General features: G+C 44.6%; 1 protein-coding gene across 2 annotated transcripts in view; it reads left to right on the top strand.

Annotated features, from left to right (window-relative positions):
• Positions 1-2,387: 2,387 nt before the first annotated feature.
• The window catches only part of kcnip4a (potassium voltage-gated channel interacting protein 4a), a 77,214-nt gene continuing 54,201 nt past the window's right edge, over positions 2,388-25,400 (top strand). The window contains exon 1 of one of the 2 annotated variants that reach the window (XM_054799813.1): positions 2,388-2,561. In XM_054799813.1, coding sequence (XP_054655788.1) covers positions 2,501-2,561 — 61 coding nt within the window. In that variant the 5' untranslated portion in view covers positions 2,388-2,500. Of the gene's footprint in view, positions 2,562-17,879; positions 18,786-25,400 lie in introns of those variants that run through there. The other variant, XM_054799811.1, reaches the window with a different exon arrangement.

Below are 25,400 nucleotides of genomic sequence, written 5' to 3' on the forward strand. Positions count from 1 at the left end.
AGGAAATCACACTGCATTGTATTACTGTATTGACCCGAATATAAGACGACGACTCTTTTGTCCAGACCTGTTTGTGGGCTGGTTTGGCGTTTGGCGCCACCTTCTGGTTTGCATGAATACACATCTTGACCCCAAATATAAGACAACCTGCCTTTTTCAGTTTATACAAGACAATACCGTCTTATATTTGGGTCATTTATCGTCAGGAAAAATGCCTATTCATTTCTTTCACTCACATTAAGATTTAGACAATATTAGCCTTTAATGTAGTGATGCTACGCTGCCATATTATTACGAGCCTTTAAAAAGAAAACATCGTAGTTATCTCGGAATTCATTTTTGTATGCTGTCGGTGACACCTTCTCATCTTGGAGGTGCTTGTGCCAAGCAGAGCGACACGTTCCAGGGGTGTGCGTGCGTGCGTGCGTGTGTGTGTGTATTTGTGTCATACATTTCAAAGTTTACTGTATCTTTGCCTTGCACTTTACCAACAAGGATGGGAAATGTGTGTGTGTGTGTGTTTACAGGCGTGTGTACGATTAGGTGAAGACAATTATTTATGGCAAACATGCTAAATATATCCACATGATGACATCAGTGGTTGTGTAGTTCCTCCTCCATGTAACCACGGTAACCATGTGAAGCTTTAAGCCAAAGCTGAAGAACTCCAACAGTGTTGTCTGGAACTAAATGTATCACCGATTGATTGATTGATTGATTGAGCTGAAATGTTTGAATTGTTATTATCAACTTGTTTTGAACAAATGATTGCAACTTGTGTGTTGATTTTTTTTAAACAAAGCTCATATTATATATATTTAATTTTTTTAAAGGATTGTTTTAATTTAATGTAATGGGATTTAGAAAGGATCCCACAATTCCAGAAGCCAAGCTCGATGTTTGCACGACCGTGTGCTTTGCCAGCTGTTGTATTGTGTGCTGTCGTGTGCAGCGTGTAACAAAGACAGCAAGCTTTGGAGATTAAAAAGACTTGAATGGTGTGTGGAATGTGTGTCTTGCTGCTTCTTTCTTTAATCTTTACATGACATGCGTTACAGTTTTTCTCCATTGGTTTGGCTCATTTCTTGAAACAGAAATTACATTCTCAAAATAACATGGACAAACCTCCAAACAACATGGCGATTAAATTGAATTTCTCATTCATTTCATCAGTTTTCAAATGTCTTAGTACACGCCTCCATGTCTAAGACCATATTTGCAAATGATTAAGTCCAGGTAGCTAGAGTTAGCACAGTTAGCCAACATTAAGCACAATTTCCAATTGAATAGTTGCCGATTTTCAGGTCTAATGGTTGCTCTCTCCAAAACATGTCAGCATCATTTCATTGTACAAGTCATCATATGCACAGTGCTGTAGTCTGTTCTATTGTCCAAATTAGTCAAGAATATACCATAAAACCATATATGAATCGCTTGGAACACTGGATAAATTGGTTATTTGACAGTTAGGTGAAACTAGAACTTGTGCTGTGATGTGGATGAGAATATTTGCCCAGACAGACAGCAGCGTGTGGATGGCCAGGAAGGTGATGATGGAGTTCAGGAGTGGGAGGGTGAGGACAGTGACCAGTGAAGAAGTGTCAGTTGTGAAACTCCAGCTTTATTTACAGCATTTTCCAACTTTTTTGTTTATATGTTTGTATTACAGTATGTTATACTTTTTTTTTTCAACTGGTCTGAAGATTTTGATCAGGAGTGTAGGATCCTCGGGCACTCAAACCCCTCCACCACGATGAGGTGGTGATTCACGTAGGAGCACACGGAAAAAACATTGATATAAAAACATTTTTTCAAATAGAAACTAACAAGATTAAAATGTGTTTTGGTAAAATGAGCACTTTAAATATCAGTGATGTTATTTCAACTAAGGGCTTTGGCAAATACAGTTTATTCACTACACAGTGAAATTACCAGAGCTTTACTTATTTAAGTAAAAATAGAGCGAACGATAAACTATATCATGTATATTACATTTTCCAGTATCATTCAAACATGCATCTGTTGACAAAAAGTTTTTTAAAAAAACAAATAATGAAATTGGTGAAGACGATGGGTCTAAAATTAGCACGAGGACACAAGAACAACACAAAGATATATTTTTGGAACATAAAACAGCACATTCTGAGTCTAAAAATGTCACAAGTTGACAGGATTTAAATTTAGATATGTACATTTGATTTTTAGAACTGATGCGTTACATCAGAGTAAGAGCTAATAATAATAGCAAAGAATAATAAACTGTTTAAAAGAAACCCCCTCAATGGCCACACCGTTTAGCTCCGCCCCTGGTGCTACCTCCTAATTATTTATTAATTAGACTTGATTGACGTCTGCTCTCGCCTACATTAGCCACGCTCTTCCCGAAGTGCTACTCCTGTGATTCCATAAAGTGCCTACAGTTCAATGAGCACGATCTAGTAACTATCACCCTAACAGTCACCATTAACAGGCTATAGTCGCTTTTTTCCCTCCTCTCAAAATGGACACAAGAAGAGTGACTACCATCTCTGCCTCCGTGGATGCTGCTGTTTCGTCACATGGTAGGACTGTTTTGATGTTTTTTTTGGTCATATTTCGATGCGGGAATATATTTTTCTCGTGTCTCTGAGGCTAGAGAAAGAGAGTATTCAATGTCGTCTTTCTCATTTCCCTGTGTTACCGCTCAACTACCCAAACTAAACGTGGATTTATGTATAAACTTCTAAATAATTAATTCGGCGTTTAGTAAATACGTCCAAAAAGGTTACTTTCTTAGTTTTATTACATAAGGATGTCGCTTTTGTCAACTAAATTTGGCTTGATATTGAAAAGGTTGCATTAAATTACTTTTTTCTTCAAGTTTGAGGTTGTGGAGTCATGCTGGAACTTTCGCCTTCTTTTTTTGGACCAGAGCTTGTTTGTATTGTTTGTATTGTATTGTTTGTTTGTTTGTTTGTTAAGAACCGCATTAGCAGCGGCCATAGCAGTAGCTATGTCTTGTATTTGATGATGAACTTCTTCCTTAACACTTTTTGGAATATTGCAGCTAAATATGTTTAAGCATGCAAAAGGTTTCTGTAGTTATTCTGGTTTGTGACTAATACAGTTTATAAATACTAAAAAATGGAATATAGTTTTGTTAAAATGTAGAGCATACTTGTACCATTTTGCCCTCAAAGTCACTTTTAAATCCAATAAACACATTTTTAGTACATTATGTGTGGATTGTACATGAAGGGACAGAAATGACTTATTATGATCCCCCTTTTTCCAGTCAACTGATTTAGCAGAACACATGCAGATTTTGTATCGGCTTGAAAATAGAATTCTGGAACATTCTGACCTATGTTATGGTCACGGGTGAGAGGCATGACTTCCAGGACTAATCGCAGTGGGAGTTTTTCAGCTTTCAAGCGGGTTTTGTTTGTTCTTTTGGCCTTCTGGACACACTTGTGTGGTGGGGTGGACCATCTGTCTTGGGACTCCGGCCAAGAGGAAAGAGAAAAAGTGGCACAGGATGGCCGAGGTTAAATGGGACTGTATGCAGTGGGTTCCTCAAACTGCCTAGATGGCGCCAACATTTGAATGTACTGCAAGCATGATATCCTGTATCCTGCCACGGACATGCATGTTCCCTTTAATAGCGCTAATTTTTTTGACGTGCGATTAACAGTGTCCTGTTTGACCCTTGGCCCACACCGTAGTTTGAGGAAACACAGCGGCATGGCGGTTGATGTGAAGCCACAAGCGAGAACAAATACTGATGGGAAATGAGAAAAGAAAAGAGTGTTTTCAATGGTAGGTTTAGCGTCACAGCCTTGGCAGATACCATTTCAAAGTTATTTGTGTCGCTGTGAGTCGAGTTGTCAAGAAGTACTTTGACGGGAAGAAGTCAGACAGTTGCTAAGCCTGCTGCAATTGACAGGTTGGTGTTCCTGGCCCACTGTTCAATTTTTGAGTTGCTGACATTTAAAAATTTCCTTTTAAACCGGACACTCCTGCATATTTTGTTCTATTGTTCTTTCCGTGCGGGAAATGTGCGTGTCTCTTGCGATTTTCTCAATTTTTTGCACTTAGCCAGCACCTAGGAGCACGTACGTCGGGATGTAACTCCCCCTATAATATATTGAGATCTGACTTTTGGTTCATATCGTCCAGATCCAGTCAAATAAAGAGCTGACTGATCCTCACACACTCGTGCGCGCCATAATATGCCTTTTTATGACATGGACACATGCGGCTTATACATCGGAATTTACGGTATGTCAGTAATGGCATTGTTAATACATTTGATAGACTATAACCTACATAATCATCACTGACTTGTCATGAATTCAACTAATCACCCAGAGAAACCAATTAGCTTTAAGATATAATACAATAATATAATATAATATACACTTTGCGAGTCTTGTCCACTGTCCTGTTTATTTACAACAACCAGTGTTAGATATCTACAAAACATTTTTATGACACACACCTGTCCTTGTTTTGGGGAACTTGAAAAATGACAAATCTGCCCTTTTGGATCGTCTATTAGAGCAATTAATGGCTGAGCAGTGTGCCGAGGACATGTTTCAATGCCATGTTTCTGGATTGTGCTCACCATCATGGCGGCCAAACCCACGCAGGACCGCAGGACATACTCCGAGAGTGGATGCCGAGTAGGCAGTCCTGTTTAAGTCCCGTGTCCCGGGGCTGTGACGTGACGTGATGCTGTAATCTCGCGAGAGTGTGCGTGACGCGCGGAATACAGACAAGCGGAACATAGCGCTCGAAAAAAAAAGACAAACAATCAACTATTAAAACATCCGCAAAGTATCTCGACACAAAACCAGCAAATTAAACACCTTTGACGCCTAACCAACCCAAACTGGAAGATCTGGAGGAGTACATCGACGGGTGCTTCGAACGTGTAGTTATGGGAAAATCACCGAAGACACCAAACCCCAAACGGAGCCGTCCAGAAGACTCACCTGGAGGAATATCTCCGCCAGGCACTGACATCAAAGACATCCTTGAGTCCATCGACAAGAGGCTGATTTGCCTGGACGGCCGCCTCGCTCTCGTCGAGGTACTTCACAAAGAATTCCAGGCCATCCGTGAATCTCTGGAATTCAGCCAAAACCAGATCGTCTCCTTGGTTACGGAGAACGCCACCCTCCGCGAGTCGGTGAAGTCCCTCACCGACGGAGTTTCACAACTCGTCCAGGAAAACAAGACCATGAAGGAGACGATTCTAGACCTCCAGGCCCGGAGCATGAGGGACAATCTGGTCTTCGCGGGAATTCCCGAAAAATCTGAGGAGGACCCGGAAGAAGCGGTGAGGGCCTTCATGGCGCAACAACTCAAACTCCCAGCGGACGCCATCCAAAACATCACTTTTCACCGCGTTCACCGCTTGGGAGCCAAGAAGCCAGAGAACCGTAGGCCGAGACCCATCGTGGCGAAATTTGAACATTTCAAGCAGAAGGAACAGGTGAAGGGCCGAGGTCGGGAGCTGAAGGGGACGGACTTCAGCGTCAACGATCAATTCCCCCGAGAAATCCTCGACAGGCGCCGACGCCTATTCCCTGTTCGGAGGAAGTTCATCAACGAGGGATGCCGAGCTGTCATCACGGTGGATAAACTCTTCGTTAATGGACAACTTTACCGCGACCGGGAAGTAACACCGTGGCTGTATTGATATGGTAACTAATGATCTATCTCAAACAGGTAACTTTTCTTTCTATCTCGCAGCGCGCACACTTGTAGCGTTTACAATGTTACTGTCTGCTTCCACTTTACCCCTCCCCCCGTTTTTTTTTCTCTCTCTATCCCACTGTATGTATGCACAGCCTTTCTTCTTTTTTTGTCCTTTTTTTTCTTCTTCTATTTCTTCCTCTTCTATTCCCCCCTCTGTCTCACGTTTTCTCCCCTCCTCATATTGTCACATATCCTCTTGTCTGCCAGCTGTCTCCTTCAATCAGCATCTCCTCACAGTGACATCATACACCCTCAAAGTCCAATCCCAACCAAATTCAAGCTATTCACACAAATACACACACGTGCACGCATTCTTCTACACATACACATCATATTCCACTATTGATACGGATATCACAACTACTCACAAGCACGCTCATCTCACTTATGCATAAACCCACATCACGTCCTCACTTTAGTTGTCTTAGTTCATTCAGGATTACTATGTTACACTTTGCCTATGTACAAATTAAGCATTCATTATGTACTGTATATACTCCCATTAATTTTACTTCCAGGTACACATACTTTGCATTTGATCTTGTTTACACACACATCACCAAAAGCTAGTGTAGGATGAACTCACTACAGTTTGTCACTTGGAATGTCAGGGGAGTTGGGTCGATAGAAAAAAGACAAAAAATTTTTAATCATTTGAAGAACACCCAAGCAGACATTGTCTTATTACAAGAGACTCACATGTCCAAGTCAGCTGTCCATACACTTCACTCACCACAGTTCCCACACACATATTTAGCAAGTTACAACTCCAAACAGAGAGGGGTAGCTATTTTAATTAACAGGAGGGTGAATTTTACACTCCACAACACTATTACAGACACAGAAGGGAGATATATAATTATGAACATATCTGTTGATAATGTACATTTCTGCATTGCCAACATATATGGTCCGAATGTTGACGACCCCTCCTTCTTTCATGCCTTCTTTTCTTCTCTCTCTGCACATTTGGATACAAATATGATCTTGGGAGGGGACCTCAACTTAGTATTTAACCCAGAAGTGGACAGGTCTAGCCCAGCTGGGAGACATCGTGAGTCTCAATCAACATCGATACTGAAGAAATACATGAATGATTTTGGTCTTTGTGATGCTTGGCGCTCTTATCACCCTACTCACAGGGAATATACCTATTTCTCACCAGTGCACCACACCTACTCTCGTATTGACTACTTTTTGACAAGCAACTCAGTCATATCAGACATCTCAAACATTCACATACACCCTATCACCATTAGTGACCACGCCCCAGTCTCTCTTTTTCTCACTAACCAAACAATGAGCACTCCTACTAGATGCTGGAGATTAAATACATCATTACTAAAAGACTCAGACTTCCTAAAATACTTTGAAAGAGAGTGGACAATGTTTTTAGACTTCAATGACCAACCCGGTGTTTCGGCTAGTATTCTGTGGGAGGCAGCAAAAGCAGTAATGCGCGGAAAAACCATTTCATATTCATCATATAAGAAAAAGAAAGAGAGATTACTAGAATCAGAGTTGGAGAAAAAAATCCAACTCCTCGAAACCGCTCATGCTGACTCAAAGGATGAGCATATCCTAAGTAACCTAAGGAAACTGAAACTAGACTTAAAAGAAATTACTGACAAGAAAATTCAGTTCCAACTGCAGAGACTACGTTTGGAAAAGTTTGAGCATGGCAATAAACACGGAAAATACTTAGCTAACCAGCTAAAAGTCAATAAAGAAAAAAGCTCTATCTCCTCCATTAGAAACTCAGGAGGTCACATCACTCACCTCCCGGAAGAAATTAATTCTGTCTTTAGGAGCTTTTATAAAAATCTATATACACCTCAGATTAAACCATCTCTCCCAGATATCAAAACATTTCTCAACAACATAGAATTACCAAAATTAAATGACGAACAGGTGACCAACTTAGATATACCCATTTCATTCATAGAACTCCATAACGCTCTACACCGGTTGCCGAATAATAAAGCACCAGGACCTGACGGTTTCCCTGCCGAGTTTTATAAAACATTCTGGCCATTACTATCTCCAATATTTCTTAGAATGGTTTTGGAAGTTAAAGACAGGTCATGCTTGCCTCCAACCATGAACTCAGCTACAATCAGTCTCCTGCTGAAACCGGATAAGGACCCAACACTACCTTCCAGTTATCGTCCAATTTCACTGATTAATGCAGATCTTAAAATAATATGCAAAGCGTTAGCTATAAGGCTGGAAAAAGTTACCCCTCATATAATACACCCTGATCAATCAGGATTTATTAAGGGGAGAAACTCAACTAGCAATGTACGCCGTCTAATCAATCTGATTGATTACTCTATCATCCATAATTTAGAAACCACAATTGTCTCATTGGATGCTGAAAAAGCATTTGACAGAGTAAACTGGAAATTTCTCTTTGCAACACTACATAAATTTGGCTTTGGAGACTCATTCAGAACATGGATTAAAATACTATACAACACCCCGAAGGCCTCTGTTCGGACCAACAATCACATCTCTCCAGAATTTACTTTACAAAGAGGTACTAGGCAAGGGTGTCCACTCTCTCCCTCACTATTTGCTATCTTTATCGAACCTCTTGCAGCTGCAATTCGACAACATATAAATATTAAAGGGATCCACACCACAAATGTTCATCATAAGATAAGCCTTTATGCTGATGATGTATTACTCTTCCTGGATAATTCACATTCTTCACTTCACGAATCTATCTCACTCATTAACAATTATAGCACCTTCTCAGATTACTCCATTAACTGGTCTAAATCCACAGTACTGCCCATTAACTTTGGTTTCCAGAGCACCCCCTCTATACCACTGTGTTCAGGGAACATTAAGTATTTGGGTATTAACATTTCCTCCAACCTGTCAGACCTGATCCGCTTGAATTATACTCCACTATTGAAGTCAATAGAGGATGATCTTGCACGTTGGAGAACCTTGCCCATCTCACTTACAGGCAGAGTATCCACCGTGAAAATGATGATTTTACCAAAGGTTAATTATCTATTTTCCATGATCCCCACTAAACCATCTATAATTTGGTTCAAGTCATTAGACTCATATATAAATAAATTTCTTTGGAAAAATAAGCCAGCACGAATAAGTCTCAAAACATTACAAAAATCTAAAGAATATGGGGGCTTAGAACTCCCAAACTTCTCCAACTACTTCCTTGCAAACAGGTTACAGTATATCTTAAAATGGATCAACCCTAACCCATTGGATTATTTATGGCTAGACATAGAACAATCACTTAGCCACAAAATCCCAATTTGTAACCTGCCCTTCATTAGCCAAATCCTCCGAAAAAATAATTGTTTTAAAAGTATAAATATAAGCAACACTCTGACAGCTTGGTGGGAATTTTTAAAAATAACAAAATTCTCGCTCACTCCTTGCCAATACACTCCCGTCTGGAATAATCCTGACATCTTGCTTAAAAAGAAACCATTAAATTTCCCAACATGGCACGAAAAAGGAATAAGTTGTATGAAAAATATAATTATAGGAAACAACTTTATCTCATTTAACGACCTTGTTACACAGTATGGAATAAATCATAACAAATTTCTTGAATACATACAAATTAAATCCATAATTAAAGCAAGTTTCAGGACCATATCATGGGAAAGCAATACCACTATTGACCAATTTTTAAAAATATCTGCCCCTAAAACATTATCTAAATTATATATTCTACTTTCAAAAAATGACAACACAATTGGAGTACCAATCTCCAAATGGAGCTCAGATTTATCTACAAGCTGTGACCCTGAATTTTGGAAGCAAATATGTCTTAATGCTTCCCGGTTAATCAATAATCCCAACCTACAGCTGATTCAGTTTAAAATCCTTCATAGAGTACACTACACAGGACATAGAATGTTTAGAATGGGCTTAACTGACTCTAACATCTGTACACACTGCTCAGACCATAGAATAGATGACTACTTACACTCCATGTGGACCTGTGCTCCCATTAAAAATTTTTGGCACGGAGTGTGTGAGTACCTATCTTTGGCACTTGGGTTCTCCATTCCTACCTCTCCTTTACTATGCCTGCTGGGCGATCTCTCCACAATTGATGTAGAAACAAATCAAACACAGCTTCTCATCACTGCATTAAGCATCGCCAAGAAAACCATTCTCATCAATTGGAAATCAAGGAAGAAACTGAACATAGCTCTTTACAAAAATCTTTTGTTAGATCATATAGCTATGGAGAGAATGTCTGCTGAATCTAAAGAACAAATGTCAGAATTTCAGTCTATATGGGCACCAATAATTAATTCCCTGACCTGACTCTCAGGGGGGTGAGGGCATCTGTCTCTGCCCCTGGGGGTCTCGTTCATCTGGCGTGGGGTGTGGTCCTGGTCGCTGGGTGGGCCTGGTACCTCGGGGGCGGGCGGTGGCGGGCTTGGTGTCCCGGGTCTTCTTTGCTGGGCTGCCTGCCTGGGGGGGCTGGTGGGTGGGGGTGGGGAGGGGTCCGGGTCGGGTGATGGGGCGGGGGCGGGGTCGGGGGGGTCGACCAGGGGGCGGCGTTGGTTGGCCTCCGGGGTGGTGGGTGGATGGGGTGCTGCATCCTGCGGGTGCCGGGCGCCTACTGCTGCTGGGGGGGCCCGTGTGCGGCTGGTGGCGCTGGCTCTCCCTCGCCTCCTTTGCCTCTGGGGGTGGGGCGGGGACTGCCCTGGGCCCTCCTGCTCGGCTGCCGCGTGGGGCCGTCCGGTGTGGGGTGTGGGGGCCGGCCTCTCCCCCTGGTGGGGGCGCGGGTGCCTGAGCCCAGCTGCCCCCGCGGAGCCATCTCCCCTGGGTGGGAGGGTGGTTTGGGTTGCCCCTTTTTATTTATTTATTTTTATTTTATTTTTTTTTTAATTATTTTATTTTATTTTATTTTATTTCACTGATTTATGTGTGTGGTGTATGTGTGATAGGTGGGAGCTGCCTGTTATCCTCCGGCGCCTGTGGCTGTCCCCCGGGTGACGGGGGGCGCGGAGGTGGGGGTCGCGGATGTGCGGTTTGGGCTCGGGGTGGGGGGTGCGTGGTGCTGGGGTGGGGGGGATCCCTTGCTTTCTCCCCTCAGGGACGGGGCCGCTGTGGCTCGGTGGGTGGGGCGTGTGGGGGCCGTGGGCGGGTTGCGCGTGGGGACGGGCGGCGTGGTGTCCATCTGCGTGGTGCTTCCCGGGATCGGCGGGAGGATGCTTGCTCCGGGGTGGGGCGGTCGGGGGGTGGCTTTGGCCGGGGGCTTGGGGGTCGGGCTGGCGGGGGGCTGGCGGGCGGTCCCTGCTGCCTGCTGGTGTCAGGCTGGTCCTTGCTTCCGGGCCGGCGGTTGTCTCCCTCCCTCCGGGGTTTCCCCCTTGGCGTGTTGGTGGATGGGCGGGGGGTGGGGCGGTGGCCGGTCTGTGGCGTGGCGGGGGGCGGGGCGGGCGGGGGCATCTGCTTGGGCGCCGGGCGGGGGGCCGCTCCTCTCGCGGGCCCGGTCGTGCGGTGCTTGCTTCTCTGTCCCTCCCTGGCGCCTCTGGCCTGCGTGCTTCGTGGGTGCAGCCGTGCTCCGCTCTATGTGGGGTCCGGTGCTCTTGTGGTCGTCGTGGTGTTGCTCCCTTGCCGGCCGTGGTGGTATGCGGGGGGCGCGTGGGCGCGGCTCCCGCTGTCCTGGTGGCGGTCGGATCTGCCTTGGGGGCGTGTGGCTTGTCCGTGGTGTTTGGCGGTTTGGGGGTGGCGCTGTGAACGCTACCTCCGGTGGGGCTCCGGTGTTGGGGGGCGCTGGGGGTATCGCCTCTGGGGGGTTGGGTGGGCCGGACTGGGCATCCTGGCGGGCCGGGTAGGGCCTGTGGTGTGTCCTGCGGCACGCCCGAGCCTGGGCTGTGGTGGGCGGCCGGTCGGTCATGTGTCCTTGGTCCCCCCCCTGCTCGGTTTGGGCGGCGTTGGGGTGTGGGGCCCCCGTCCTTCCTGTGCCACTGCACCACCTCACATATATATAGGACATTGGGGGGTGGCCTACGGTCGGGCGTGATTGGGGAGGGGAGCTGCCTTGCGGGGCTCCTTTGCTCCTGCTGTGCCACTGACCTGTTGCCCCCCAATTTTAATCGCAGAGTAGACACTTAGGGTTTGGGGGGGCTGGCCAGGTGAGGGGCCCTCCGAGCGGCAGCTGTCCCCCGATTTTAATTGCATCATTAGCTATCATCCACATACACTCCATATACATGCACACAGATACACCATCCTCTTTTATTTTATTTTATTTATTTATTTATTTATTTTTTAATTGCATCATAGACACTATCACACCTTATCACATACACGGGTGGGGCGGGCTGGATTGGGGTGCCTCGTGCACCTCGGCGTCTGCCCGCCAGGGTCGGCGGTGTGGCCGGGGGCCTGGCCGTCACGGTGGCTCGCCCGGGGCGGCCTGGCCTGTGGGGTGCCCTTGTCTGGTTCGCCTGCCCTTCCCTGGGGTGGCCCTCTGGGGCCTGTTGATGCCGGGGCTTGCGCCGGGGGGGGGCGGCTTGCGGTGCCCCCCCTGGACTGACACGTGCCGCGGGCGCCTCTGCGCTCTTGGGGCGGGTTCGGCGGTCTCCGGGGGGCGGTGCTGGTGCTTCGGGTGGCCCGTGTGCTGTCGCGGCGGCCGGTGGTTGCTGCGCTGTGGTGGCTGCTGGGGCGCCGGGCCAGCTGGTGGGTTGGGGCTTGGTCATGCTTGCGGGTACTGTGGGCCTGGGTGGCGGGGTGGGGGTGGGGGGGCGGGTGCCCTGGGGCCGGGCTCGCTGGGGGGGGTCGTGCTTTGCCGGGCGCTTGGGCGTCTGTCGCCGTTGCGCTTTGTGCGCTGCCGGGCCGCTGTTTGTGTCCTCGCCTCCCCCGGTCTGTCTGTGGGCTTGTCGGGGGTGGGGCTCCGGTGCGCGGGTGGTGCGCTGTCGGCTCTGGTGGCATGTGGCTGGTCTGGCTTCTGGTGGTTTGTGGGGGCCGTCGGCTGGTCGGCTGCTGGTCTCGCCTTCTCGGCTCTGGTGCTTGGCCTCCCTGCGGCTTGGGGTGTGGTGCTCCCGCTCTCTCTTCGGGGTTTGCTGGCCCGCGGGTGTCGGTTGGCGCTGTGTGGTGGTTCGCCTGGCTGCTCGCCCGTTTTCCCGCCTGCCTGCTCGGTTTCCCGCTCTCCTCCTCGCTGACTCCCCTGTCTGCCTCGCTGGCGGCGTCCTACCGCTGGGGGGGTGTGGCCGGGTGTCTTCCTGCTCCCCGGCGGTCTGCGCTCTCCGCCCCTGGGTTCTGAATCGTATGTCTGGGACCCCGGGGTCCCCGGCTCCGCTGCTCCTTGGGTTACCAACGGGGGATAGGGTGGGGCTTCCGGGTGTCGGGCAGTCGACCACTGTGTGTGTGTGTGTGTGTGTGTGTGTGTGTGTGCGCGCTTGAGTAAGTAAGAGTGTGTATGAGCGTGCGCATAGGGGTGTGTTTGTGCGTAGGAGTGTTTATGTGCGTGTGTGTGGGTGCGTAGGAGTGTGTATGTGCGTGCGTGTGTGTATTTTTATTTATTTATTTATTTTAGTTATTTATTTGGGGGGGGGGGCATACAGGGGTTTGCTCCGTGGGGTCAGGTGCTGGGCGATACATCTCTGCCGCCCGTGCCTCCGCCGGGTGGGTGGAGGGTGTGCCTCCTGCATCCCTTGGCGGGGCGGCCCTGTGTCGGGGGTCGGGCGGGGGTTGGCCCGGGGCGGGCCGGGCTCCGCTCCCTGGGGGTGGGGGTGGCGGTGGGCGGGAATTGGCGCTTCCGGCGCGGGCGGGCCTCTTTCCGGCTGTGGAGGCGTCTCTGGGCCTGCCGGTTTGTGGCCCCCGGTACCCGTCTGCCTTTGTGGGGTGTGATCTCTCGCTGGTCTCAGGGGTTGGCAGTCCTCCGGCCCGCTGGCGCCCTGTCCTTGGCTGGGATTACCTCTCTTCGGCCCCTTACTGGTCTTCCCGGGGGGGGGGGCTCTCTGGGCTGGCTCTTGGGGCACTGATCTTTGTGCTGCCTGCCCCTATGGGCCTGGTGGCCTTCTGGCGGCCGGGGCCCGGCCTTGCTATTTGGGGCGGGGCTCTCTGGGAGGTGGAAGGCGGCCCCTTTCCTTTCATGCACTCTCAGTGACAATCACACGCCCACACATTCCTGCACCTTTATATATATATGAAGTCTTCCTTACATACAGAGATACCTGTACATATGCACACTCACAGTACATACGTACTTCCCCACATTACTCACTGAGTTATCCAGGGTGTTATTATGTTGTTGGTTTTATTACAGCGACGGTGATTTCAGCAGTATGACTATATATATATATGTGTGTATGTGCGGTATATATGTGTATATGTATATATATATATATGTATATATATATGTATGTATGTGTATGTATGTATGTATGTGTGTATATGTATAATTTTTTTTTTACAATGATGTGCATTACAGTAACTTTGATTCTATTCACTATCATGGATAATCATTTCATTACTACAGTTATGTGTGACTGTTTCAATGCGGTATTATCATGGTGATCACTATCATAATTCATCATTTCATGACTGCTATTGTGTGCGACTGTTTCAATGCAGTATTGTCATTGTGATCACTGTCATAGTTCATCATTTCATGACTGCTATTATGTCTGATTGTCATTGACAGCGTTGTCATTGTGGTTGTTGATATTGATTTGTCCTTTATCCTTGTTCGTCTTTATAGTTGTCACGGACATTTATTTGCTGATGTCGTTCTGTATGTTTCTGTTGTTCTGTCACAATTGTTGTTGTTGCTGCTGTTGTCCTTGTCTCTTGTCTCTTGTCTCTTGTCTCTCTCTTGCCCCCCCCCCCCGTTCCTTTTCTCTTCTTCTCTGTCCCCTCCTGCTCCGGTCCGGTCGCTCCAAATTTGCTTTATAACAAGCATCAAGGTCGAATAAATTTTGTATGACAGGGGAAGTGTATATCACACTTCTCTCTGGCAGAGTAAATCTGTTGAGCACTTGACGGCATTTAGGTATACAATTCTATCTGCTTTAAAGGCTGGACAGGACAGGGGTAAGGAGAAGAAAAAAAAAAAAAAAAAAAAAAAAAAAGTCCCGTGTCCTTGGTCAACATGTGCCGCAGTAAGGTTGTTGGACCCCAAAGCAGACGGACACAAAGCATGAGAAACTACAAACATTTATTCAAAAAGTGCATTACACAAGTGGGGGAAAAAACATGGTAAAAACACAATACAACAAAAGGGTCGCTGTGGAAAAAATACAAAAACAAAGTACAAAAACTTGGCCAAGCCCAAACACAAGTGGTAAGGCAATAATAGCGAGAGCTTGCGCTATCGCTATCAACGCACAACGACACATGAAGACAGTCCAGCAGCAGTCCTGAGTGCTGTTAACTCAGCTCAAAAATGACTAATTGGTGATGCCAAGCAGGCAATAGCGAGTGACTCCACCCCAGGAACTCCAAAAAAGGCAGTGTGCAAAGCAGAAAAAGGAGCGGCAGCACAGTGTGTCATAACAATCCATATTGGAAAAACAATGGGTCTATGCATGTGCAGAACATGTCTATAACCGGTCAAGCTATAGGCAGTCACATGTTAGGCATGTGTCACTTCTTCTTTCAGCAACTTTTTACAACAGCGCTTCTGCGACGTCACATGCTGTGCTAGTTATTATTTTTTTTTAAATGTATGAACATGGATGGTCAATACCCATGCTTCATATTGGTGGGTTATTTTCTTAGTGACTCTGATTAAAAGACTTCTTCCTACGCGCTTTGCGGCTTGTGGATGGTTCTGTTATCAAGACTGAGCTACATTAAAGCTTACGCAATGCACGTATACGTCATATCCGGTTACGTATAACATCCATCCATCCATTTTCTATGACGCTTATTGTCATTAGGGTCGCGGAGGAATGCTGGAGCCTATCCCAGCTGACTTCCGGGAAGAGGGTACACCCTCGACTGGTATAGACCAGGGGTGGGCAAACTTTTTCACTTGAGGGCCACATTGGGTTAAAAAATTTGGCGGACGGGCCATCTTTAATAAAGGTGGTCATCAAACGGAGCGACATACTTGCTCACGGTGCAACAAAACGAAAACACAATACATTCACACCAATGCAACACATAAATTAACCACTAATACTACTACTACTACTAAGTGGGTGATAAACTAAGCACTAAATATAACACGTAATTTAACACTGTTATTTTCAAATTGCCCGCAAGGCATGCTGGGTAGTCCAGCTGCAACAACAATATGAGCTATGAACAATGAAATACTGGATATCAAGAGTATGTTAACTCCTCCTTGTTTACTTCTCTGACGACCTGCTCAACATATTTTGAAACCAAACAAAAATGTGACAAATACAGCAAAATGTTGGGAGAAAGAGTAACACAAGCTACCCAGCATGCCTTGCAGCAGGAATATATGGGTGTTTTTTTGGCATAGGAATTGTGCGTAGGTATTTATTTGTATGCCCACATGGAGTTTTAGGTAGGTTGATTTGTGTGTCATGTATGTTAACGTGTTGTGTTGTTTGGATTGCTTTTTTGTTCAAGCTATAGATTGCGTCTGACTATTTTGGTGACTCAAGCGTGCCGCAATGGCACTGCAAGTCATGTTGCTAGCTACAGTTTCGATGTTAAAGGTTTTTAAAAAAAAAAAGAATTTGGAAATGCCCGGTGGGCCGGATTAAGACGCCTGGCGGGCCAGATGTGGCCCGCGGGCCACAGTTTGCCCACCCCTGGTATAGACCCTCGACATATAGACAAACAATCATACCTATGGACAATTTGGAGTCAAACATGCAGGTTCTTTGGAATGTAGGAGGAAACTAGAGCACCCGGAGAAAACCCACACACGGGGAGAACATGCAAACTCCACACAGAAATGCCCAAGCGGAGATTTGAACCCAGATCTCCCCAATATCTTGACTGTGTGGCCAACATGCTAACCACTCAGCCACCGTGCTATGTATAACATACATAAATAAATACAATAAAACAACACATACGTAGGCTCTTCAAAGCATCCATTATCTTTTGAAGAGATTGTTTATGCCGCCCGAGGAGAACTTTGGTCTGTTTGCCCGTGGACACATCTGAACGGACTGTTCTGTCACAAGGTGGCGCAGTAGGGTTATTGGACCCCAAAGAATAAAAAATGCTGTCAGTCTACTTTATTATTAGACTCAACCATGCTGAACACATCCATCATTCCAGTGGGACTTTGTGACAGGCGGACTGTAAATGTGACAGAAGGAGGCTGGACTGGAAAAGAAAAAGAGGGCTTGTACAAGGCTGACACCTTGTGGTTAGAATTCTTGTCATGAATCATAAATAACTACATTTGACTTCCAATTTCTTTTTTAAAACTAAAAACTTTTTTAAAACTTTTAAAACTATCCTTTACATGACAGGATAGCTCTATTTTTATCGACCTACAGCTAAAACACGAGTCAGAGGTCCTCTACATTGACAAGAGCGCTGTGCTGTTTTTAAGGACCTAGTGCAAAAACGCTCGTCAAAGACCTTCTAAAATATATAAGTATATAAGAGCGCCCTGCTGTTTTTAAAGAACATCTGCTAGTCAAAGATCTTTTATGATCCATCTGGTGTTTTAATGAAGCCGTTGCAAAATTGCTGACCGGTCTGATGTCATATATTAAGCCGATTTTGCCCCTGGGCTGCCAGTTGACCAGACCTGCCCTATAGCATGACCATACAACAGAGCCGTACTGTAGTTCCCCTTTTCTGCTGACATGACAACTGATCTTTTGGGGGAGGGCGTGTACAGTCACAGTTTAGACTTTTATCTTCTGCTTGCAAGGCCTCGTCATTTATGGCGACATTGACTTGAAAAATATTGTGGTTTTGTTTTTTTTAGTATGCTGTCCGATGTTAAACAATACGGGATGTTTTTTGAATAAGTGCGTCTTCCACTGGACGGAGTGTGGGAAATGTGGCTTTTAATTGGACGGAGGTTATGCAAGTCTACACTGGAGGTGAGCATATTGTTGCGCCTTTCCGTCAAAGATTTCCTAGTGAGAAGAGATCCGGTTAGTGTTTTTTTTTTTTTTTTTTTTTTTTTTTTTTTGTAATGCTGCATTGCGGCGTGGTTTTTGATCCACAAGGCCACTTCCCTGGTGCCTTGGCTAATTTTGGCTGGCCAAGTCCAAGGACAAGGTCAGCATGTGTGATGCTGGTTCAACACAGCAGTTGACGTTCTATAAGGCTGCCAAGGTGTAGGAATCACATTTTTTTTTGTGTCTATGCAGAGCACTCCTGTCATAGAGGATCTTTGACTAATGTTTTTGCAGTGTGGTCCTTAAAAACAACAGAGTGCTCCTGTCATATCAAGGATCTTTGACTAGTGCTTATACCCGTGCGCTTTAATGAACATGCAGCATTACAGTGAAAGCATTGTTTGTGTTATACAGCAACGATCCTGTTAGTCTTTTAAGATTCCTGTGCAATAAATTCAAGGCCACAAACTGCTGGTGCATTAACTCAATTACACTAAAAGCAACTTATTTAAAAAAAAAAAAAAAATGGGAAGAGAAGCAAAGACTTTGAGAGCTCTAATTCCCTCTAGTGGTGTTTTACAACCTTTAGCATAGCGCTCGCTCTCTCCCTCTCTCTCTCTCTCTCTCTCTTCCTCATTCTCTCACCCCTTCTTCATGTTCCTCCTCCTCCCTCTTCACACTCTGTTGCTCGGCTCCAATCACTTTGCAAGTGGGGTGTGCGGTATCGTCCTTTTTAAATTTTTCTTTAAGACTGCAAGCTAAAGGACAATTTCTATAGAACAAGCATTTTTATATTTTGTTTGTGGCAAGTATTTCCTGAGTTGTTTGTTTTGATTTACCGTGGGGAGGGGGGGGGGTCATCACATTTTGTCATTATCGAGGTCGACGGCATGTGTACCAAAGACAACCAGTGCCCGGGGGATGCACGGCCCTTCCGCAAAGGCCTCTCAAAGAAAGTCCTGCTCAACTGCTGCCTGGTGCGCCGCATCCTTGCCTGGGCCGCCCCGAAAACAAAAGGTATGCAGCCTGAAGTCATTTCAATTGTGTAAAATTCTTGGGTCGGCTGCAATATATTTGGTACCTCTTGCTGTCTAAAGCAGGGGATCCTACAACTTGCGAATCATCAAACTTTTGCCGCCGAGCACCACCTTCCTCATAGTGAAAGCTCACAATATACCAATTTATCATCACCCATCTGCCTAGTATACAGGCTTCAGATTTCATCCCTATCAGAAAAATTCCCTAGAAAGAGTTAATTCCGGTACGAACCCTGGAAATCCTTGAAAAATAGCACCTGCAAACCGAAATGGCCAACTACTTGTGTGTCTTACATTCTATATTCTACAGTGGTTTTCGTGCATCCTGTCATGATGAACATGGACACAGAGTGTTTTCATCTTACACACGCGTGGCGAGTGCTAATATTTCATAACTGTCTGGGGGGGTTTGTTTCATGACAAGTAATGAAAACGTTGGCCAAAATGGCACCTTCACACCAAAATGGTAAATTACCTGTATGTCTTTCAGCATAGGTTCTATGATGAGTTTTGTGCGTCCTGGTTTGATGAACATGCATAATGTCGTCCCTCGTTTATGGCGGTAAATTGGTTCCAGACCAAACCACGATAAATGAACTTCCGGGAAGTAGGATTCAATATTAATAAATGGCATATTTTCAAAGTTAGAGCATAGAAAACCTGTTTATGACTTCTAAATATGGTTTTAGTCACCTTTACAGTTGTATTACACAAAGTAGGCATAATAATGGAAAATAAGCCATCTTAGACATAAATAAGATAAAAGACACACATTTGCGCATACTTTCTGGTGGCTATTGTCTCATCAATGTAACGTTACTGACACCTAGTGACCAGAGTAGAATACAGCCGCTGTTTGTGGTTAAGGAGAGACTGACAATACATTCAATCACTTTATTAACAAGCAGAGAACATATATGCAGTGAGCATTCGCACAGGAGCTGCTGTCGGCCACTCTCTACACTGTTAACCTGATGCTAGCACTCAGCTAACAGTCAACTCTAGCTAGCTGACATCACCCACGTTACTTTTCAGGCCCTGCTTCATACAAGTCACAGATATTGTATTACTGTATTCTTTTGAATGCCTTAAATTTGTATTTTTGTTCATTTGGCCATTTTTATGCTTGGAAATGCTTAATTCAGGGCTTTGCTTAATGCACTTTTTTTTTTACTAATAATAGATCATATTCAATCACGAAACAGCGATCATTTATTACGTAATTAATTTTTGAAAAAACGCAAACGCTATATATTCTGGGCACTCTGCGTCAGTAATGTTACATCGATGAGACAGTACATTCCAAGTTTAGAATAAATAAACTGGAGGATAACTAGCTAGCTTGGTAGTATGCTATGTTTGAAGTGGCGGCCGTCTCATGTGTCCCTGCAGTGATGCCATAGCCTGCGCATTACAGTTGGGCAATGTGGTGTAAACTAAGAATAATAGGAGTGTAAAGGGGACTATAGGGGTGTTATTTCCTGTCTACAGGGCTCTAATAATGTTTAGAAAGTCATAAACAGGCCACTTATGATGGTCAGGTCTGCAACCAATTAACCGCGATAAATGAGGGACGGCTGTACTTTGTTTTACTTAAACGCTACGATCCAGTTATGTACCGCTGATCAACCCTTGCAAGCCCACCCTTGCATGTGTCAGCGTTTTGTACATTTTGTATGGATCAAACCATATTTTTAAGGATTTATGGCTTGGCCCGAGTGGCGAGTCACACCGCTGCACAGCCTGTGAGTGAATAAATCCTCCTTATTGAACCCTGACTGTGTAGCCTTACAGACAGTTGATTTACAGCCAGCATTTATATGAATGACCTCAATTGCAGATTTTCATGGAGAGCTTTGCCTGCCGGGATGCTATTAAATAGCCATGAACATCTCTGTTTACACCTGCAGGCCCCAAACAACAACAACAGCTGTTCTCGTTATGCATCACGAAGGCAAATTATGCAAATGCACCCTTGTGTACGTGTTAAAAAATAGAACTAACATAGAATCAGTACTTAATTACTTAATTATCTTAATTACTTTGTATTTTAACATGTTTAAGTGTACATTTAGGGCTTTTTAACCTGTCCTGTACTAACTGAGAGAGTAATGGTCCTTTTGTACGTTTACACAAATACAGCAAGCAAAAGGGTTATTCTGGCATGAAAGGCCATTATTTCTGCACTTTCTCGTTTTAGCCACAAGAGGGCAGCAAAATAAAGCTAATTTCCAAGGGGCGCACTTCTTTTGTGTGAGTCGATTTGTGCTATAGAGCAGAGGTCCCCAACCCGAACTGAGCAGTGTAAAACTTTAAGAAGCATTGATAAAACAAGACACTTAAAAATAGTTTTGTCAGTAACTACATCAAAGTTTATGTAAACGAATATCAATTTTGTAAACAAGGATTATTATTTTCAGTTCGGCCTTGCCACTTTCGCTGTTCCAGTTTCGCAGCTTCATTATCGCGGTTTTTTGAAAATATATTAATTGACAAATTGTGGTTGAATACATCTTATTAGTCATAAAATATGCATATTGAAGCAAATTTTACATATTTTTGCCTAAATTAATCATTTTCAAGCATAAAAATGGCAAAATGAAGAAAAAAAAAACATAAGGCATCAGAAGATGCAACCAAAGACGCTGTGAATGACATGTATTATTCTACAAGTGTCACTAATGTTACTGTAATGTTCAACACACAAATGGCCGACTTGATCGCCAGAACAACAACAGGGTTTTATTGCAGGTTTGAATAATATCACAACAGGCACAATAATCCCTAATAAAAATCCCTCATAAAAACACGGGCTACTGTTGCTGCAGTTACCCACGGCAGCTAAAACGCAACTCTGAACCCCTGACATCACTTCATGTCCGCCCACCACTCGGCTCCCAAAGGGAACGCATTAATAGCGACACACATGAGCATGAATCTTTGTCTTGAATGGGTTATTTACACTTATGTCTACCATATTCGGTAATACGAGTGACTATAGGGGTGCTGGTTCATGTCTAGAGGGCTCTAATGATGTTAAACTACATTTAGAGGGGCATGCGCTACAAAAATATTTGACTTATAAATAAGGAATTCGAATTTGGGGAAATGTACGTATCACGGTCATTAACCGCGATAAACGGATTACTGTCCTGTTATCCCACAGTTTTGGTATGTTTATGTTGTTTTGATTAGTTGTGTTTCTCCAAGCGTTTATTCCCACATTGTTCGGTGTTACCATAGCTTGTGCGCGGAGTGAAAGTTGAATATAACTTTCTCCGATGCTGCCACAAACAGACGTACTTTTTCCTGTTCTTCTTTCACCTCATCATTGTTTTCGATTGCTGATGCTGTGTATGAATGCATAAGGGTGGCATGTCTGTGTTGAGTTAGAGCGGAGCATAACCTCAAGGTAATTCATGCCAGCACAGTACCTGTGGCTGTCATTCGCGCATCAGAGAATGATGTGATCATCTTCCCTCTGGAGAACAAACTCCAGGCGTGCACCAATGGTGAGTCTGTATTCATTTTGTGCTCAATTCGGTGTTGTTGTAAGCTATTTTTCATATTTTGTTCAGTGCAGTCAGACAGGATGAAACGCGCAGCACTTTTATTGTGGCGACCGAAAGTGTGTTGGTGGTCTTCAAGCGCCCCTCTTTCATGTTAAGCTTCCACAACGTCATCATCTAAATAAGCACATTGTTACATTGTGCTTGTCTTTGTTTCATACATAACACAAAATTAGGCATGCAGGACCGATCGATCAGTGCCCAATACCCTAATTTTGGTATCGGCGATTGGTCGATCCTTACATATGAAATCGAGCTTATCCACCGATCTTATCTACCGCAAACTGTCACTCAGAGGATCCGATTGGCTGTCTGTCAAGACACGGGATCTGATTGGCTGTCTGTCAAGACACGGGACGATCCTCTGCCAAATGGAAAGTTGCTCGTGGTGCAGTTCAATAACCATCAGACTGCATCTGCGAGAGACGGGTTTTAAGAACAAAAAACATCTTCAAAACCTCTCTTATCTCACTTATCTCCTTCAACGCCACAAAATTGCCCATTTGGAATTTGCACGAGAGCACCAAACATGGGACATAGAAAGGTGGAGGAAATTATTCTCTGATGAGGGGAAGCGAATGAAACCTTGAAGGTCCTGATGACTTCCAATGTGACTGGCATGACAAGGAGATCCCACCTGAGATGTTTTCCACACGGCACAGTGGAGGGGGCACCATCATGATCTGGGGTGCTTTTTTCCTTCAAATCAAACAAAAGCGCTTCAGGTTGTGCAGGGGCGTCAAATGGCTGCCGGATATGTGGAGATGTTGCAGGGGGCATCCTTAATGACTGAAGGCCCTAGTCTGTGTGGTAACGACTGGGTTTTTCAACAGGACAACACTGCAAGTCACAACGACAAAGGAATAACCTCACTCTTTTGGACCATCCTGCTTGTTCCCCTGAACTAAATCTAATTGACCACGTTGAACCGAAAAGCGGTCCATCTAACTGAAAAGGGTTGGGGAGCACCGGTTATACTACAGCAATTACTTTGGGAAAAGGTACCGATTCATTTTTTAAAATATTGAATGATATTACCAATAAAAGTACCCCAAAGGTATGTAAAAGTACCTTTTTCCCAAAGTAATTGCTGTAGTACAACCACAAGGATGCAATTAATGTGTGAGGTGAGTTTGGTGGCACTACACTTAACAGAAGTGAAATTATTGAATGATTATAGACATTTATAGACGGTCCCTGCGGTCTGGTCTCACTGCCGACTGCTCATAGAGGCCAATGTAAGTCATACTGCACAGAGGACTGCAAAGGACTGCAGTTTTGGTTAACACAATTGGTTGTATCTCGTCTGAGTTACCACTGTTGGAAAGAGGTATTGTTTGCTGTGGAACAAACAAGATAAGCGCGGGCAAATGATATCTCGACGAGGAAGGATGATCACAACTGAAGGGGTTGAACTACCTGGGGGCAACCAAGAGGACAACTACAGCCAAATACCCACAGAGGGTGAGGCAGATTCTGAAGATCCAGGCCATTAACACCTCCCCTGTATGCCCTACTCGTCATCAGATAACCCACTGGCATAATACCCTCGCCACTGGAAGAGATGCAAGCCTTTGATATCAAGATGAGAACGTTACATGGAGGGTTCCACCTCAAGTCTGTACGGAACCCTCCATGCATTGTACCCATAATAATTTCATTTATAAAGGTTGCATACACACAAAACATGGCCAAAAGTATAGTTTTAGATCGTTTTTGGCATTGTACTGTTCAGAAAACCATAAACATTTTTCGTTAATAATGTTTTTATTCAGGACTGAAAGCAGTAATTGTATTCCTGGAAAGTTGTGGCGGGCCGAATCTTGCCATTAAGTATCTTGTAGCACTTTCTATTTTAGCCACAAGAGGGCAGCAAATTACTTTTTCTGCCGTCTATGTTGCTGTGTACATTTTCATGTCTCTTCAGCAGAAGTGAAGCTACGGCATTTTTTTTTTTTTTTTTTTTTTTGGCGTCTATTAACCAGAAATTATATTGCTTGCTTTATTAACAAAAATAATATGAAATCATTTAACTGCTAAGACATCTCTCACAGTATGATACCTTTTGCAGCTGCTAGGCATCGAAATAAACTTTGACCTTGAGAAATATGATTCTCCATTTCAAGGGAAAATATTGTTCGTTTGAAATTTCCTGCTGTTTGTCCTTGATGATTCCTGGTTGTCGTTGGAGGCCAATACAGCAGGACGCGTTCCATTTTAACGGTGGTCAAGAGTGCATCTCTTTGTTGAAGTGAGGTGGAAATGACAGGTTAAAAAGACAATAATTGGTGTGTGTGTGTGTATAAGGCCTCTGGTAGCACATCGAGAGGGGTGGAGGAGGTTTAGTGGCAGACATGTTGTCATTGACGTGATTCATGTTGTGGAAAAATGATGGGAAATGAAGCGACATGTTCTCAACATTAATCTTCGTACAGGGGAAGGGATGTTGAGGTGGAGGGAAATGCTACACCAAACAGCCACTAGGAGGCTTGTTGGCAAGCAATCTGGGGACTACTATGATGTGCTGTGAAGTATTATTGTGGAGTGATGGGCAACCCAAGGTGGCCATTTTAGCTGAGGTAAAATCGATGTATGTCACTTTAAAGTAACAAGTCGTTTTTTTTCTTGTTTTATTTTTATTTTATTTTATGGTACGTATAGACCAGAATGTAAGACGAGTACCCTGACTTCTCTGACTCACTTGGGAACAGTCGTGTGGCGCCACCTATTGGTTTGCATTTAAACCTCAAATATAAAACAACCCGTCTTTTGCTTTTTTTTCTTCTTAAATTTCTCTTATAAATGGGTCAAAATAGAATATCCCCACATATGTTGCATGCACCCGAAATCTGTTGCTTCCCTTTTTACATGCGTATGTGAAGTCCTTGTTTTTTTCCCTACTTCTAATTCAATCGTTGGCCGTACGCTGTGTTACTCCGAAACACACTTATGCTCCGTTTCGCACAGGTGAATGTCCGTCTTTTCCGGTTGACTTGTTGCGTTACATCAAAACAAGGCCTCTTGAC

This window comes from Dunckerocampus dactyliophorus, chromosome 15, assembly GCF_027744805.1.
Source record: "Dunckerocampus dactyliophorus isolate RoL2022-P2 chromosome 15, RoL_Ddac_1.1, whole genome shotgun sequence".
Classification (NCBI taxonomy): domain Eukaryota; kingdom Metazoa; phylum Chordata; class Actinopteri; order Syngnathiformes; family Syngnathidae; genus Dunckerocampus; species Dunckerocampus dactyliophorus.